At 39.1% G+C, this 18,505-nt stretch overlaps 1 protein-coding gene across 1 annotated transcript in view; it reads right to left on the minus strand.

The window, feature by feature from the left end:
• Positions 1-3,561: 3,561 nt before the first annotated feature.
• The window catches only part of PPIP5K2 (diphosphoinositol pentakisphosphate kinase 2), a 51,281-nt gene continuing 36,337 nt past the window's right edge, over positions 3,562-18,505 (minus strand). The window contains exons 23-25 of the mRNA XM_018569240.1: positions 6,433-6,576; positions 5,628-5,756; positions 3,562-3,842 (exon numbers count right to left, since the gene is read on the minus strand). Coding sequence (XP_018424742.1) covers positions 3,712-3,842; positions 5,628-5,756; positions 6,433-6,576 — 404 coding nt within the window. The 3' untranslated portion in view covers positions 3,562-3,711. The remainder of the gene's footprint in view (positions 3,843-5,627; positions 5,757-6,432; positions 6,577-18,505) is intronic.

An 18,505-nucleotide genomic window follows, 5' to 3' on the forward strand; every position in this document is an offset into this window, starting at 1 on the left:
AAACATTTTTTATAAGAAACAATAACAGAATTCCATTTACACAATCCTAGGCTAAAATAGATTGTCGCCTAATCTGTTGTACATGGATATGCTATCCCCATACTTTAAAGGAGAACTATGGGGTCAGTGTTTTTCCCCATAGTTCTCCTTGGGGTAACGGGAGGACACAAACTAGTGTCCTCCCGTTACCCTAAGCTCAGTATACCGCGAGCTACAGCTCGCGGTATACTGAGACGCCGCACCTGGAGCGGATCCCGACTTAGATGACGGGATCCGCCCAGCTGCGTGAGTGACAGCTGGCTCTGCCTACCTAGAGGCAGAGCCAGCTGTACCCGCCCCCTCCCCCGTCCGTTCCGCCAGTCAGCGCTGGCAGATCGGAGCGGGGAGAGGGGAATCCAGCCCCTCCCCCTGTCACGGCAGAGAGCCGTGACAGGATCGAGAGGTGAGCGAACCCGGTATGTGTTCGCTCACCTCCCGATCTACTGAGCCGACCTGTGACAGTCTCATTGTCACAGGTCGGCTAGAACTATGAGGTGAGTGGAAATCACTCATCTCATAGTTCTCCTTTAATAAAAAAAGTAATACGATAATATAGCAGAGTAACAGATAACCAGAAATAACAGACTTAAAACAATACTGCTACATGCCTACAGATATCCGTAACTGAAATGTTTGGTTGTGTGAACTTGTAGACTGCTGGAAAAAGTGCATTTTACAAAACACTAAATGAAAACACAACCGATGTAACAGATGAATAGCATACAGAAGAAGTCATCAATAGAACTAGTACAGACTGAAAATCTGATGTCTGCAGTCAGTATGTATCTGGTATTTTATACTTTGTAAGATCAAACATTAAAATGTTGTAGTTTAAGTGAAGCACCGTCGCTGCTCAGTTTCTAGTCTGTTAATTTTATATGCCTCCTCTTGGACATACAACTTATCTACATGACAAATTGTTACTTATAACATCCAAATTGTCCATGTTATGTTTCCGGGGATGGTTGCTATACAGAACAAAAATTGTCCCTTTTCAAACCATTATTCAAAAGGCCCAATAGTTCTTATAAAAAGTATCTTTAATAATAAAGAAGAGGCATTTGAGATGCCTACATTCACCAGTCAGATTGAAACTTTCAAATACAACCAAGGACACTTTCACACCAGCACATTGTTGTCATGTATTGTGAAATGCGTGCATTACTGCAATGCAGCGTGCACATGCTTGTGCATTGGAGCGCCACATCCGCGCTGCAAAAAATACAGCATGCTTTACACTTTTTTTGTGTTGAGGTACACAACATATATTTTGAACATGCTGCCTAATGAAGTGCCCCCCAACATACAAATAGAGCATGCTGTAGCCAATTGCGCTCAGGTGTAAATGGGCCTTAAAAATGGGACTTGAACATTTACAGTGACCCATGCCATTCATTTTGGTATCCCATAAAGCAGTAACTGTGCATAGACACTCTTCTCAGCTCTTTAGCTCCCTCTCTCATATCCCATCTCTCTAACAATCCCTAGATAGCAGCAGTAAAAATGGACATATCTGCAATGCCTTTATACCGGAAAGTCTGCTTGTCTACAATGACATCTTCTCTCCGTCCCTGATGAGCTGGAGGTATTTTATAGTGACTAATGTCAGCCAATAGAAAAAAAAATTCAAGCTATCTAGGAAAGGAGGAATGATATTGCATTCAGGCAGACTTTCTCTGCACAGTGATTGCAGTGTAGTTAAAGTCAATTTTTACAATCTCATGTAAGAGAGGGAGCAAAGAAAAAGTTAAAGCCTCTATGCACAGGCACTGTTAGATAAAACAGCAATAGAATGTTATAAGTCATTTAAGGGACAATGCAAAAAAACAAATATACTGGGCCTTGCATATAAGTGTAATTATATAAGCACCATCTGTGCTGCTCATAGCCACCAAGCAGATTAAAAGTTGATGTTAGGTTTGCTTTTCCAATAACCTAAAGCACTGTAAAAAACAGGAAAAAAAAATAGTATGGGAGATTTACAACAATGTACCAACCGTAACAATAAATTACCCGATATGGTGGCCCACTGCATTGCTTGCGTTTGTGGACATCATCCAGATTTGACTGACCTTTCCTTTTCCAAGATTATAATCATGTGTACAAAGCTTCACTCCTCCTTGGATTCTGGTACTACTACTGTTGGGAAGAGTAGTCTCCCTAAATGTTCCAATTGTGTGCCCATCTATGGTTAACCTTACTGTACTACAGTGTGCCACTAGACAAGAAAATGTGCAGGAAGGGCCATCCCTAAGTACTTGAACAGCTGTGTGTGCAAGCGCATGTGTATATTTATGAATCATGCTGTTCTCTTATAAAAAAATATTAAGTAGCCAGCTTTAAATGCAGCTCCAACAAAGCTTTTCAGTAGAATGGTGAGATGAATCTATAAATAACACCCATCTTGTTACTGAAGGCTGAATGTTCCATGCTAAGTGCTTCTCGCGTCTGTGTCTCATTATCTTGCAGCCTCTGCCTGGGTTTTGCTCATTTCCTAAAGCAGCGTATGGATCGGACATGCTGTGTGGGCAGATGAAGCTCCATGGTAATGGTACTCAATATGCACTAAGCATTACCAAAAGGTACCTATAGAAATGCAATGACAGTAGAGCAAACCAACTGTTTTCATTTAGACTGACTGACAATCCAATGTTTAAAAGTAGTGCCAGCCATCCCTGGAATAAAAATGATTCCGTCTCTTAGAACAATTGCCTTTACCCCTTGATATGCTGACATTGGAGATGTCTGACAACAGCTATCCCTCCTGCCTCTCCAGCATAAACATAATGTATGTGCAATCGCCCAACAGATATGCCCATCTGACTATTCTTTGATGTCAGAAACTACAGACAGCAGAATCAGAGGGATTGACCACCGTTTAAATAACATGCATCAAGCAGTTTTCAGTAAAGGACTACAGTATTATGTCTCGTATTGGCAATGTGCAAATCCTAAAGTGATTATTCAAATATTTTGTTGATTTTTTTAAATCATAAGGATAAAAAGGAGCTAGTGATGGTCACAATAGTATAGCTAAACAGTGACTGAGGTATAGTAAAAGCACATAGGTGGGTAGCAAAAAGGGAAAGAGACAAACAGCAGTCTTAGGAACAGAGTGAATACATTAGACACTTGAGGACCAGCACTTACAAATAGTTGAGGGAGCCTAGACGACTGCACAAAAAAATACTTTAGCAAATAGCAAGAATTGATTTTTTTCCCCTTTAAAATCAGACTTTAAGGGAAGTCAGTATAAAGGCTGAAAATTCTAAACAGCACCTTTTTTAGCAAAGAACTATGCTTTAAAAAAAAAAAAGAAACATTCATCATAGCTTGTATTGATAAAGCATGTGCATAATTGCATCAATACAATTGTTACAATTTTCTGTAGGCAGGCTTTTTCCCCTTGATGTTGGGTTACAGTTTACCTTGTCTGATTCAGGCCTAACAAGCAGTAATGTTTCTAAACTTGTATTGCCACATGTTAAAAGTGGGTCCAGTTTAACAATAAGCAGAAGTATAATGTAAACACAAAATACTTTATGTACAATTCATCTGTCTTATCTGTATATACAAACTAGGACTACAGTAGAAAAATAACCTTTAAATATGTTGCATATAGATACAAGGTTTAAGTAAACCCACTCTCCAGTTTTAAAGCAGTGCAAGTAATTATGGGTGAAGGTTCAGCGTTGCTTGTAGACAGCCACCTTGTTCTGGTAGAGGCTTTTCTGCTTTGACCTCAGTGGACTCTTTGTCCTCTTGGACAAGGTTAGTTATGGTGTTGGATGCTCCACCGCCATCTAATATAAGAAATGAAACACAAAATCATCACCACAACTTGTGGTCATAACGCCTTCTCCAAGTATAACGTCTCTCTTCACAAACAGGTAAATTTACCAACTATCATCAAAATCAGCACATTGGCTGTACAGTTTTTGCTCAATGACACACTGACAATATGAGTGTTTGAGAACCAGGAATGATTGCTTGCAGGAATAATTCTGACAACATTGTAAAGGCATTAAGCAAAGCCAAAGGCTACAAAATGCTCAAAAGTGCATGTTACAGCTATCACACTTCCATGCACTCCCTAGAAGGGTTATATTAGCTGTCAAGTTTTCACACCTGTCTATATCCCCAATAGGGAGACTTTCCACTGCATCTCTCTGGCAGAGGCAACTACAACTACATACATATAAAAGAGAAAGGGTTCAAATTTCTGTTTTTATTACAGTCTGTATCTTCCTGTTCCAGAGAGGTCAGTTTCCCTCAATACTTGCTTATGTGTCAGAGAGAGAGAATAGGCATAGGTAAATATCACCATGGTCACACACAGCAATAAAAGTCTGGCAGAAGATCCAAGTATTTTAAGGAAACACGCAGCACATGTACAATAGTGTTTATAAATATAAATACATAAGCCTCAAAACTTATTGAACAAAATCATTTGCAGTGATGAGACCATAATTGAACTTTATGGTCAAAACCATCCAAAACATAAGGCCCAGTCGAGCCTTCAGTGGCTGTTACAGAATAAAAGTAGGTTCTGGAGTGCCCATCACAGTCTCCTGATCTCAACATCATTAAGCCACGTTGGGGAGATCTCAAACATGCAGTTCATACTAGACAACCAAAGAATTTACAGGACCTGTAGGTTTTTTTGCTAAAAACATGGGGGATCTTCACCACATGAGAAAATAAAGGTCCTCATTCTATCATAAATGACCACTAATAAAGAGGACAATATACGATATTAAGAGCTAGGGATGTACCAATACCAGTTTTTTTTGGATTACGAGTACTGATATTTATATTTCGGTACTTGCCGATACCGGTACTTCCGCTAGCATGGGTCGGCTTCCCAGGCAATCAGGAAGCCAGGCAGTGTGTCATTACCTGCCTCCTGGCTTCTGATTGCCCGGGAAGCCGGCTCCATGCTGTTTGTCCGGCTCGATGTGGATTGGCTGGGAAGCCAGCTTCTCAGCCAATTGGCATCGAGCTTGCTGTTTGGCTGGGAAGTTGGCTACCGGGCAAAAAGAATGGAGCCAGCTCTTTGGCCAATCAGGAAGGCGGGAGGCAAGTCAATCCCCTCCTCCTGACTTCCTGATTGGCCGGGAAGCTGGCTCCGTTATGATTGGCTGGGAAGCCGCTTCCCGGCCAATCAGTATCAAGCTGGCCAAACAGCATGGAGTCGGCTTCCCAGCCAATCAGGAAGCCGGACAGCGAGTCTTTCCCCACCACCTAGCTTCATGATTGGCCGGGAAGCTGGCTCCATGTTCCCTCGCGGCACTGACTGTTAGAGGAAGTTTCGATATCAGGGCAGGTATCGGAGCATTTGGGTGAGTACGAGTATCGGTGCAACCCTAATGAGAACTAAGACTTTGCTAGCATTTAAATAGAGCTTATTACAGCCATTCAGTAATGCTTAAACATTTTTTTATTTGAATCTCAATAAAAAGAAAAGTGTTCATATTTTCCTATAAAATGGTTTACATTAGAAATCCTGCTAGGGGTATGTAAACGTATCAGCACAATTTTAGATGTACATAGCTGTAGCTTAAATGGCTTTGGGTAAGACAACTCACGCTGAGTAGAAGCGCTTGCATCGGTAACGTCCATAGTTGGAAACAATGGTGTTGGTAGTATTTTCGTTGGTGAATATGTATTCAAGGATACCTTTCTGCCACCAACATGACTATAAAAACCAGGTGTACCTTTAAAGAGAAAAAAATTAAAAATTCACATTTTCAGCCTTGAACAGAATTCAGACAGACTGTTTTACAAAACTATAATATACATTTAAAAAGGGAATCCATCCCATCATCGAAAAAAATTAATAAAAATCCTCTAAATTATAAATATTAATATAACAAAACCTATTGCAGACGTTACCATGCCTTAAAATGCTTAATATCTTCCTAGCATATGGTTCAAAAGTACCCTTTGCCAGATTTCATTCCAGTGCTTCAAAAACTCCCTTTATGGGAAACGGAATAAATAAGTTTTCGTTATTTGCCCAAACAGGAGCACCTTTCATTTTTAAAGCAGAAAACCGCAATACACGTGTTGGAACTGTAAGTGAAATAAATCAGGGTTTTTATCTACTGTTGGATCACTAGCGCTTTGAATAATCCACAAATGGGTAGGTGACAGGTAAATGCTGTAGGACGATTATGGGATTATCACGAAAATGTACTTCTGCAGAAGCCACTGGAAGTCAAGTGGTGGGGGAGGGGACAAGGTTATAAATTGGGAGTAAACAAAGTAGGAAATTGGGACCAAGAGTTCTAATGTCCTGCGATTACAAATGCTATCCTTGGCTGCAAAATATGTTGGGACATCCAAAAACAGAAATATGAATAACAAGTATAATAAAAAAAGATGGCCTACATGGGGAAGCAGTGGGAGTATCCAGAAGACAGTCGCTTGGAGTTGCGATTGCAGAAAGGAATTCATCCACCTGCTTTAAAGACAAGGAGTTGTGGAGAGTCTCTAATGGACATATGGAAGGCACCATGGAGTACAGTTCAAACCCTGAAAAATAAAGACATTCGAGTATAGACATTACTGATTTTGAGATGGGTATACAAACATATGTACTTGGGAAGAAAAAGAACATGTTTTTTAATAATTTCATGATTGGTATTGTTATTTTACAAACAGTACCAAAATGCAAAACAACAAAACCTGTACAAGGCAGTGCACTAGTAATTTCTACTTTTCAAAAACTGCCTTGGCCGTTACTGCTGTATACTTACCTTTACATCTGTTATTGCTAGGTTTGCACCTGCAATATTACTTTTTCCCATATTGAAAAAAGGGAAAACTCAAATCACAGCCAGAATGCAAATGCAGCAAAGCAGACCAATATTCTATTTTCTAATGAAAAAAAAAATACTTTAGGAACTACTAATAATTTAGCAAGGAGTTCAAAAATATGGAAAATGTCTTATGATTTTAACAGTATTTTGAGATTTTTTTTTGCAAGCCTTTAGGGGAAAAAATAAGTGCCCCAAAAGAGTAAATTCAATTTTTTTTGCTCGGCAGAGTGCACTGAATAGTCCTAAAAAAAAATCCCGACAAAAACTTGATTTACAATTCCTAAATATATTTTATTTACAGCATTAAAATGACAATTAACATTCACTTAAAATGCAAAATGCTGATCATTTTTTTTTAAACATAATGCCAGCATTTTGCATTTAAAAACTATTTAAACACCTATGTGGAATCCCATATAACAAGTAGTTTTGAGAACAAACCTTATGGAGTAATAAATAAGAAAAAAAATATAGGAGTGCTCAACCGTGATTCTTTAAAATTGTGTACCGACCATAATGACTGATAAAATTTCCGTTAAAACTTTCACAATATATATGAACATGACAACAAAAAAATTACTACTTTGGGAAAAAAAGTGAAATGTGAAAGCCAATGAAATTATGATTAATCAAAAGTAGGGAAGTAAATTTGCGTCCCATGTCTGAAAAACCAAATGGAAAAAAAATGGAGCGCGGGGTATCATTTAAAATAAACAAAACATACCATTGGTTGGGTGTCGAGCAAATGAGATAGAAAACCTTTTAACAGCAGAGCTGCGTGTGGAGTCTAAGAAAGAGAAAAAGAGGTACCTGAAATTCATAAGCGCTACCAAACGGGGAGAAAAAAAAGAGGCGATAAAGGAACCCCCGTGTGTGAACCTGTTAAATTTAGCAGCATGCAGTGCACTCCACAGCAAAGAAACGTACTTGGATTAATTAGCATACTTGTTCAATCCCAGTTTAGAAATACTTTAGAGATTCCACAAGGAAAGCTGGCTACTCTGGTTCTAGGGTCACATTAACTTAAAAAAATAAATAAATAAATGAAATCAAAAAGTATAAATAAAATGGGCAGAATTAGAAATATAATAAACACATTCTAATTCGAGAAAAAAAGTTGTCTACTTTTTTTGTTTTTCACAAATGTATGAAATGTGTGAAAAAATAAATATGGCCCATGTTATAAATATAAATTAAAACTCAGTAATAAATACGTAGAGGGGAAAATAAAAAACACACCAAATATCCGTGTGAACTCCTGATGAGAGGTGTGGCTTTCCCACAAAATGCGTGCGAGACTTAATGCGCACATACCATCTATGCAGCCAGAAGTAGTCAGCTTTTTACGATGAGCACGAGCATAATCCAGAAGGTTAGGTGCACTTGAAGAGGCCCCGAGCACTGTAGTACTAAACAGACCCGCGCAGTGAGACCCTAGTGGAAGTTAGAGAAAATAAAGCAACCTAGTGTTCCTCCATTAAGAAAAGTGATGCATGCAACATGCAGAACAATCTGATTGTCACTATTAAAAGGCAAAAGATGAAACTATATTATAGAAATACGTTTTGTACCATTCTACAAGATCCTGTGCCATCTTCTGCTCATCAATAAAATGGTTCTCTTATTTTTTAATCACAGGTCCAAATTAAGAAACAAAATCAGCTATAAAACATGACATATGAAAGGAATGCCATTCTCTAGATCATATATGTCTGCCTAATATGGATATTTATGATGGATTATTTGGTAAATACCTGGTCACTGAGAAGTACTGAGATAATTTCAGATGTAAATCTAGACGACTTTCCAGTTCAATTTTTGCATTACTTTCTTAAATAAGCCTTTGCCCTGTGTGCGGCAGGGGACCAGGCATCCGAAAAACACTTGAAAGTGTTGGATGCTGACGATTCTAGTAAGCTTAGCTCCTCAAGAGTGAAGATTGGGAATACAGGTAACCGGACAGTTGTGTTTTAATTCTAGTCTTTGCAGGAGTGCTTTTTTAGTTTTCTAATAAAGCTCACTATAAAATGATATATAGTGCACTTTAGTTTTGGATTTTTACACCATTACATACACACACTAATAACATACCACAGACCGCAGGCTACTCTATACATGCACACCAACAAAAAATCGACTTGAAAAAAATAACTACACACAAAAGAGCTCCTGATCACTGCTGTAGGAATAACCAGGCTCTACCAATATCTCTTTACAACATGACACATGTATTGTAAAGCCTCCAAATAGGCAACAGATGCTGCCAGATCATCTCTGCACCTTTAACAGGGCCAAGTGAACTTCTCTAACCAGCTTGTTAAAGGTCCCCGATTGAAGATCTGTTCCTCTTGTTTACACTCCATATGGTATTGTCTAGGTGGTTGTTTTGCATAATTTCTCTACATACCTACACCAAGGTGTAGATATCTGTATTTCAGTCCAGCAGTCATGCACGGCAGGGGAGTCTGTGGGTTATGGTCAATAAACCACAGCAGCTCAGGTATCTTTGCACACTAGAATAAACCACTCAGTTAATGGACAAGTGTGTCCTTACAGAACCCCCGCCCCCCCCCAAAAAATGAAGATTTAAAATCAAGACATTTTGGGCTGAAACTAAAATACAACTGTATTTTTGAACAGTGTTCTATTAACAAGTTCTACAACTGTCCTGAAAGAGTCACACTGGGTGAAATACCTACCTTCAGCCCAGATACAGCAATCTTCACTGTGCGTTCCCTCTTGGAGCTGCACAGCCTATGAAAAATGTCTACACCTAACTGTGCATTGCCACCCCACTGCTCCAAGTGACAACTTTGGGCCCCCATGAGTTGTGGTTTACCCTTAGGAATGAATGAGACGGCAGAGTGCAGGCACTGTAAAAAGCAGCCATTTTAGGAGAACAGATATATACTGTATGTCGCCAACAAAAGTTGGTAATTAAACATTCCTTACACTTTTAAAATCCTAGCTAATGCAGTGCAAGCCAAGTTTTATAATTTCACGAAACCACAACTTCCCCTTGCTATTTAACCACTTGTTGTCTAATATATACACTGAGTGGCCAGATTATTATGACCACCCCATCAGTACTTCGTTGGGCCACGAGATGACTCCACGAGATAACTTTGTTGGCCGCCTGGTGACTCCACGAGATGTTGAAAGGTGATGTGAGGAATCTGACACTGCACTGTTGCCCTTCTGTTGTCTTGTACCAGTCTTGCCGCTCTCTGTTCTGCCCTAACATTGACTAGTCGCTGACGGCCACAATTTGCACGTTCAGACACAGATTTTCAACACTTTAACAACAGCTGCTCTTGAACAATCAACGAATTCTGCTGTATTTTGATACTCTCTCCAAGGCTCCGAGCGCCAACAATCATCCCACGTTCAAAGGCTGTTAAATCGCGTTGTTTACCCATATCTTCAGAAAAAAAAATTAACTATATGCCATCTTTCCATTTCTTTTACTTTCCTCTCTTCATGCCTGTTGATTCTGCCAGCAACAGTGGTCTTGGGGCACTTCCTGCACATGACTTACAATGTTGTAACATGGTTGAGGAATCAGCCACAGTGTTGCCACCTATTCTTCTTGAGTGCTGGTTCTGAACTACAGACTTTCTTAGGCACACAACCTCTTACTTCAACAGAAGCAGGAGCAGCCCCAACATATCAGAAAGTGCTTTGATTTGAAGTATAGTCCCCTTCCAGAAATGGTGTTCCTGACAAAGCATTCCACGCTCAGCTACAGCCATGATGCCAGAGGAAATGAGAGAAAGTGGTCATGTAACTGCTTGGAAAACACACAAAATAAAATACTTTGAGGAATATTTACCATACATTCAGAGCACATTTGCATAGTGCTTTTCATGCACTAAACATGCATATGTATTACTATCATACTTAATATCTGCTTCAATTCCCCAACTAATAGTTTATCCTGACATGGGATTGGCAATCAGAAAAACAGCTGTACTGAGAAACTGCCGCCTCATGCCTTAGGGTACACCTTCATCTCTTTCATTTACATGTCCGTCAGATCTGACTCACTGAAAGCATTGCAGTATGTGGAAGAAATTAAAATCCCCACTCCCGCCCAAACCTTTTTTTTTGGGATAGAGCAGAGAGGGTTTAATTCTCTGTCAAATAAACACATTAAGTAGATTAGGGAATCGTTAGAAGTTTTGGCAAGGATTCATCATTGCCCTTTCTGTCACTGTGACAACTGCTTTCACTAATTCTTGTACAGGTGGCATAAAGACAGGAATGGAAGGAAAATCTCACCAATGGGTGCACAGAGAGAAACGTTAACCCCTACCACTCTATCCCAAACTTAAACATTGTCTGCTTATCAACATGGCTGAGAGACTGCAGTGAACTGCAGGCCTTCCTCTGACAGCTCCAGATTTAATATAATATTGGAGATGGGGCGCAACAAGCATGTAAAAATTGAAAGGATACATAAACAGGACAATAACAACTGAAAATATATGTTCACTGAAATTCACTAGAGTATCATTTTAAACATGTCACATCAAAACTTTTGAGAAATGGATGATGTCTGTGCATATAAAGACAGCCAGCAGGTGATGACACAAAGCAGTAGGGGATTTTGCTTGCATGTTAAGCTGCAAATCTACATCTAAAGCTATTCTGCTCAGCTACATGTATGCTTTAGTAATATATTTGTGAATTCTCCAATGGTCCCTTCAGAAAACAATGGTCCAAGTTTTCCTAAATATGAATTAAGACTCTTGTTCACATAAAGTAAATATATTAAACTAGGTAACATTTGCACACTGTAATCTGTGGATTTATTTGAAAAGGTTTAGTGTAAAACTGTTTTCTTAAAACTTAAGGAAATCTATAAAATCAGCACTATTGCAGAAGAAACCGGTAGCAATTACTAAGAAATATATGTTTAGGAGGATCCATTTTAACCAGAACTTTGAAGTGCAGCCAGTATAAATACATACAAGAACAGGAACAGAAGGCACAGCTACTCTACTGTGCAGCAGGGAGGATGGAATACTGCTAGATTCCTTACCTCGTAGCAGAGAGCTCCAACAGTGACTTCTGATTTTACACTTTCCAGAGTGAAAATACTTCCTTGTTTCTTTTTTCTGTGAATGAGGGTCTGCAGGGAAATATATTCAAGTATGACCCAGCAACATGGGAAGGCTCATGTACACGGTAATTGAAAGAAGCATTGCACTAAGGGCATAACATGTCAGAAATAATTATAGTTGGTAGGGTAGAAACAGCTGGAGCTATAAAAAATGATCAACACCAGTTAAAGTAAAGCCACTTTTAGAGGCCACATGGGAATATTTATAACAGCTAGCCAATGCATGACAGATCACTCCAACAAACGTGAAAAAACAAACAAACATTCTCAAAAAAAAAAAAAAAAAGGGATTGTGGACTAAGGCATGTGTGCAACTTCCCCTTAAAACACACATTCCTCTGGCTAAGAAGCTATGCATTGTACAAATAAGGGCAAAATGTATCTTATTTGTGTATCACTCGGCTGTAGATCCTCAAATCATGTCTGAATTGGTGCCGCTCCACCTGGTACCTATTTACATGAGTCGAGGATAAACAAAACAAAACAATAGATTCGCCCATAATTCGATTCCTCTAGAATTACCACCTTACGAAGACCTATACCTACGTACTTTATACATGAACCTTGCAACTGGTTCCTAAAACATTTTGACCTCAGTTTCTTGCAGCCTCCGTGTCTCTAAAATAGTATCAAGACTGCTGTGCTGTGAGCCACTATCTAAAGGGTCTTGGCTGAGGAAACAACACCATACAGCACAAGGCTTTGTGCTCTCAGTATCTACCCTAAGGTTATTCTGCAGCAGTTTAAACCAGCAATCTAAAAGCAAATATTGCCATTTTAACAAAGTAATACATTCTTAAATAATAAGTAAATAGAAAATAATGTATATTAATATTTCATACCTTAATTTTCCAGTTAGCAAGTGGAGCTATAGGCTCCTTTGTACATGCTTATCAATCTACATTTCACTGCTTTGCTGAAAAAGCTTGTCAACAAACAGGGAATAGCTGAAGCTCAGATTACACACACAACTGGCTAAAAAGGTTACTGATGTCCTCGCTTTAAAAACCTATAGTGCTCTGCAAATCTTGTCATGGATGCTCCCACTGTTAAATGTTTTTGTAAAACAATGACTTTATATGAATAAAAATATATGAATCCCATTATTTTATATGAATCTAAAACATCAGTTGAAAAAGTGTAATCTCTAAAACAAAAAACAAAATCCTTCAGCACTTTAGTAAACTCACATAACAGGATATCAGTTCCACTTGATAAAACTGAAGCTTTGCCCATTTACTGGCACATTAACAAAATAGGAAACGCACTGCCACAAAATGGCAAGAAGTAAATGTTAGTATTAGAATTTAAAGAACGAAGCATCTGAAGACATGGGATAATCTAAGCCCATCCAGCCCATAATCTGGAGGAAACAGAAGGCAAAATATGTTTTTTGGGTTCCCTATGTTAAATTAAAATATACACAAACAAACCAATAGGTAGATTTCAAACCTTGACTCAAGATAATAAAAATGTTTGGCCATATCATTAAAATTTCAGCTTATTAACTAACTGACATAAAACTTTTCTGGTCATATGCATATAGCTGGAAATGGGTGTAGCACTCTGCCCGGGAGTTACAGGTTTGTTGCACCGCTGCACGCAGCCAGCATGTAGAAATCAATGAAAGCCATAGCTGTATGGATATATACACAAATCCTATTGTTTACATGTGTACATGGATTTACAAACTGCCACGAATGCAGAGGGTCTGAGTTATGGACAATGTGTAATTCCCGGTCAGCATGTAAAAGATTGGATTTTCATAGATACCCATACAACCATGGTTTCACCCCGTCTGGTTCATACAGGCTGGCAGCACACAGCTGTGTGGTACACCTGTGACTCCTGGGCACAGAAATATACCTGATCTGTACGAAATATCAAACGTGCTCCTGTGTACTAATGGGGTCCCACAAACCACTTAAAATGTAGCAGTACAAGCATGCTGCCCATCTTCACATTTCCTCCGAAAATGATTGCATTTGTTTATAGGACTAGAGGTACCCATACACCTGCCGATTATCGTACAATAATCGCGGGTGATCCCGCGATCGTACGATAATCAGTGGGTGCATGGAAGGCCTGCGACCGTTTCTACTGTACGGTCACACGTCTTTTGTCTCACAAAATCGTACGATTGTCGGCGGGTTAGTGGCGTTCTCGGGAGACAAATGCCGCACGGGCCGATGTGCGCAAGCGCACACTGCCCGTGCGGCATTGGAGTCATAGGAAGTCCTCCCCTCAGCGGGGCGGGCTTGCGATGATCGCAAGTACGATCTGCCTGTCCAAGATGGGCAGATCGTACGAGCTTTTAATTACTTTACAACCATCGCAGGACGAAAACCGTGCGATGGTCGTAAAGTGTATGGCCAGCTTAACGGGGAATTCATCAAATGTAGCAGACAGAATCTGGAGCAGATGCCCATAGTAATCAATCAGCTTCTCAACATAATATTCTGTAACTTGTGAAATAAAAGCTAAATAATTGCTAGGTGAAAAAGAAAAAAAGGTCAGATGGACAAGAGTGTATTTCTATTTATAAATGGTGAAGCACTAACATCAGATGAGATCAACAAATTCCCTCCTGACTAACTGATATTTTTTTAGCTCACAACATTGTTGCTACACTGTGTGTGATCAGTTTGTTCTTTTGAATACAGGAGAAGGTTATCCTAATGTTTAAGGTCTCTTTAAAAAGTCTGACCAAGAGAAACCGATCAAGTGACAATTTTGAGTTTTGAATCAATGTCTGACAAATGACAGCGAAAATCTGATATGGCAACTGGTGCCAAGATGTATAAAACAGGGAATATGTATAAATACACAGGAAAGGGGATGCCACGAAAGAAGCAAATAACAGGAAAGCAGAAGGTGGCACAGAATTATACACAAGGACCATAGCAGAGAAGAAACATCTCACACAGGAAATGATATACATATATAATCACAAGATTTACATCAACATGTACATTTCTAATTATCTTACATCAACAAGGCATATGGCCATGCTTTGCTCAACCAGCTAACTTATGTTGTATTTACCCGCTTATCTGTGAAACACAGAACAGATAAATTGCATCTTCATAACAGAACCACTGATCCCTATATACACAAAGCCCATTCAACCAGTCATTGGAGCAATGCAGGTCAAATGCCTGAGAACAGAGTGCCCAGATTGACAACTTTATAATTCTGTATCTGCAATGAAAACTCTTTAACGTTTTAGGAAGAGCTTTCTGTTTACCGATCTAATGAAAACAGCAGATAAGAGAATTCCTGGAGTAGAAATGTAGGGATACATAAATTGTATACACACTGTTAAAGGGGAACCATCACCTTTTAAATCTTTCCTAGATATATCTCTACAAATGAAAGCGGTTGGAAAAAACGCAAACACAAACAATTTTATTAATTTAGGTAATATAATAAAAAAAAGTATTTTTATGAATAGCCTGTAATTATACATATGCATGGAAGCAGTCCTTTTCATTTGCTTATACCAATGCAAGTTGAATACAACTGACTCTCTGCAGTAATGATAGGCAGATACCATATGATCTTATCTACCTAGAATAAGGCTTGGGAACAGATGTGTATTTTAAAATTCATGGAAAGAAAGGCACTTTCCCAAAATAAAAATGTGTGTTGGTAAGCCTGACATATGCCATATTGATTCAGGTTTATTATATATTTTAATGACAAGTCCACTTTAAAGAGGAAAAAAAAAGAGCTATAAAGGATAAGAACATATTGCCAAAATATAAGAGGCATGAGTAATTTTACATGAACATTTATATGCTTTGTATATTTCTATCAGATCTGTTTGTTAATCCAGTGTGAAATTTCCCTTTTTCAGGAGTTCCCTGTAAAAAAAGACTAATCCCCGCTGCTCTTACTTCTCTCGCAGGGTGACTGGACTTGTATCCACCCCTTCCTGCAGTTTTCTGCATGCAGCCAGTAATGGGTGGGGCCTGCTGGGCTCCTCCCACAGCTCTGCTCTCTGCACAGGTTATGTGCAGCACAGTGATGATGTCACATCTACTTTTAAATGTAAACATCTGAGTTTGCAAAGGTGTTTGGTTCACACAAAGTGGATTTACATTTGTGGCTATTGAGGAATACATTTAAATAATAGTTTTTGTGCCCAGAATTTAGTTGTAAAATAGGATCTAAACCGTAATTGCCAAATAGGGTGCAGAAAAATAAACTGCAATAAGGATTTACAGCTGTAAAGCTGAATCAAGATTTACTGAAAAATAAGATTTCTAACAAATAGTTCAATTCTGCTGTATTTTATAAGCCATAAAAGAAAAACAAATGATATTAAAGGTCTAGTTGTATTTAGTCCTATTTAACTAGACTTATACTGTAATGCCAAAGACATTTCACTACTCTTCCAAGTAGCTTCCTCAGTTTTGATGGCTGCCAGGAACATACCCTAACAGAAGGGAGATGCAGGATACACAAAGTAATATAACCATCCTGAATGTGGCTAGGGCATCAGAAAAACTCAGACAAAATCTTGTAAATCCTAAAGCCCCAATGCCCACACACAAGCAACGTAACCTGGTATATGCAGTCCAGTGTAGTGAGGAATGCACAGAACCCCACATTGGGTAGACAAAACAACCAAATCAAGAATGCTTGGCAAGGCGGTGAGTGGCTGATTTACTTACCTGGTCCCCACTCTCTTCACAGGTCTATGGAACCTGCATTAGACATGATGTCAGCGGTCATTAGACCACCAGTGCTCAGGGAGAAAAAGCTGCAGGGGGTGGTCAAGCAGCCCTAAAGGAGCTGGCCGGAGCAGGGATGAGAAAAGAAAATCTTTTTTCTTGCCCCCTAGGCAAAAAAAAAAAAAAAGAGCACTTAACGCTTGCATTGCCCGGGTAACACCACTGCAAGGGTACTTTTTTGTTTGCCCATAAATGGGATTTAAAGCATACTTTTTCTATATGTCCATCTTAGTATGCCATGTGCCAACATTTGTATAAGGGGCAGAGGCCATCACTGGACAGAACAATGTCCCAGTTCTGCCCTGTGTTCTTTTCATTTGACTGCCAGCTGCATTCAGTAACAAGTGGCTGATAAAAGAGCACAAGGGAGCATGCTTGGGGATACATATGCCCGGTTCCCGGCAAAGAAGTTCCTACAGAATACTTTCCATGAGGGAATGATAACATAACTTCCCTCATATAGTAACACCTCCTTTATCACCTCCCAAAAATCCTGATGAACGGACTAGAAGGTGATGGTATACGGATGTTATAAAATAGAAATAATCCAAGAGTTAACACAGATCTGCAAAGTATGCATGCATAATTGTTAACTTCAAATTGTTTGCATTAAAAAAAAAAAAGAAGAAAGATGTTTTCTGCTATAAAAAAGGTTTTTTTTTTTTTTTTTAGGATAGGTGGGAGCACATTTTGGACAGAGAGGACAACTGGTTCTTAAGAGGTGTGAAAGAGTCCACTTATGTCAAAGTGGAACAGCCATCCCTAATCATCTGTCATGTATATTTTTACCCTGGTGCTTTGGTAGTAATTAAGGGCTTTAGCCATTAAGCTCCAACAATTAACACGTTACCGACTACATGGTACCATGGTAATTGAATTAAAGGGGTAGAAAACGTTGGTTTCACAAACTTTTACACCTTCCATCATGTTGTTGGAAAAACATCTGCCTTGCCACATTTCATAAGAACATGGAGATTGGATTAAGGTAAATGAGTTACACATGTGGCTATAAATGCTGGGGTATGCTCTTAACATTCAGAACTGAAGAATCTACTTAGATAAGTCACAAAAACTTCTTCAGCATTACAGATCAAATCCAGCTGGATGTTACTGGCTATACTATGACCTGGCTAAATGAAAACGTTCGCAGAGCTGTTAGAAAAAGGTTTAACCGCCAAAAAATAATATCCAATAGCGGTGATCTTCTGAAGGTACAATGTCATAACACAACCAAAAGTGTGCATTATGATAACTACAATATCAAATGAGGTGCTTGGTCAGTACATACAAAAATTCCTTCATGCTCATGTCACAAGTTCTAATGCAACAAACAGTATAAAACAAGTAACACTATATGCAGATACAAACAAACCAACATGTATATATCAAACCTTGACTGAAGATTAAAAAAAACAATGTTTGGGAAATATCATTAAAGATATAGCTGAAAATGGGTGTACAGTGTACAGATTGGGTGTGGTTCTTTGCCCGGGAGTTACAGGTTTGTTGCACAGATGCACGCAGCCAGCCTGTAGAAATCAATGATAGGCTGGCTAAAGCCATGGCTGTACGGGTATAGACGCAAATCCCATTGTTTACATCTGTACCTGGACACTGCCCCAAATGCAGAGGGCCCAAGTTCAGGGCAGTGTGGAATTCACCAGTAAGCATGTAAAAGATGCAATTTGCATAGATACCAAAACAGCCAAAGCTTCCGCCACTCTGTTATTGATTTATACAGGCTGGCGGCACGGAGTGGTACTGCTGCGCCTCATGGG

This window comes from Nanorana parkeri, unplaced genomic scaffold (genome assembly GCF_000935625.1).
Source record: "Nanorana parkeri isolate BGI_ZX_2015 unplaced genomic scaffold, ASM93562v1 scaffold1311, whole genome shotgun sequence".
Taxonomy (NCBI): Eukaryota; Metazoa; Chordata; class Amphibia; order Anura; family Dicroglossidae; genus Nanorana; species Nanorana parkeri.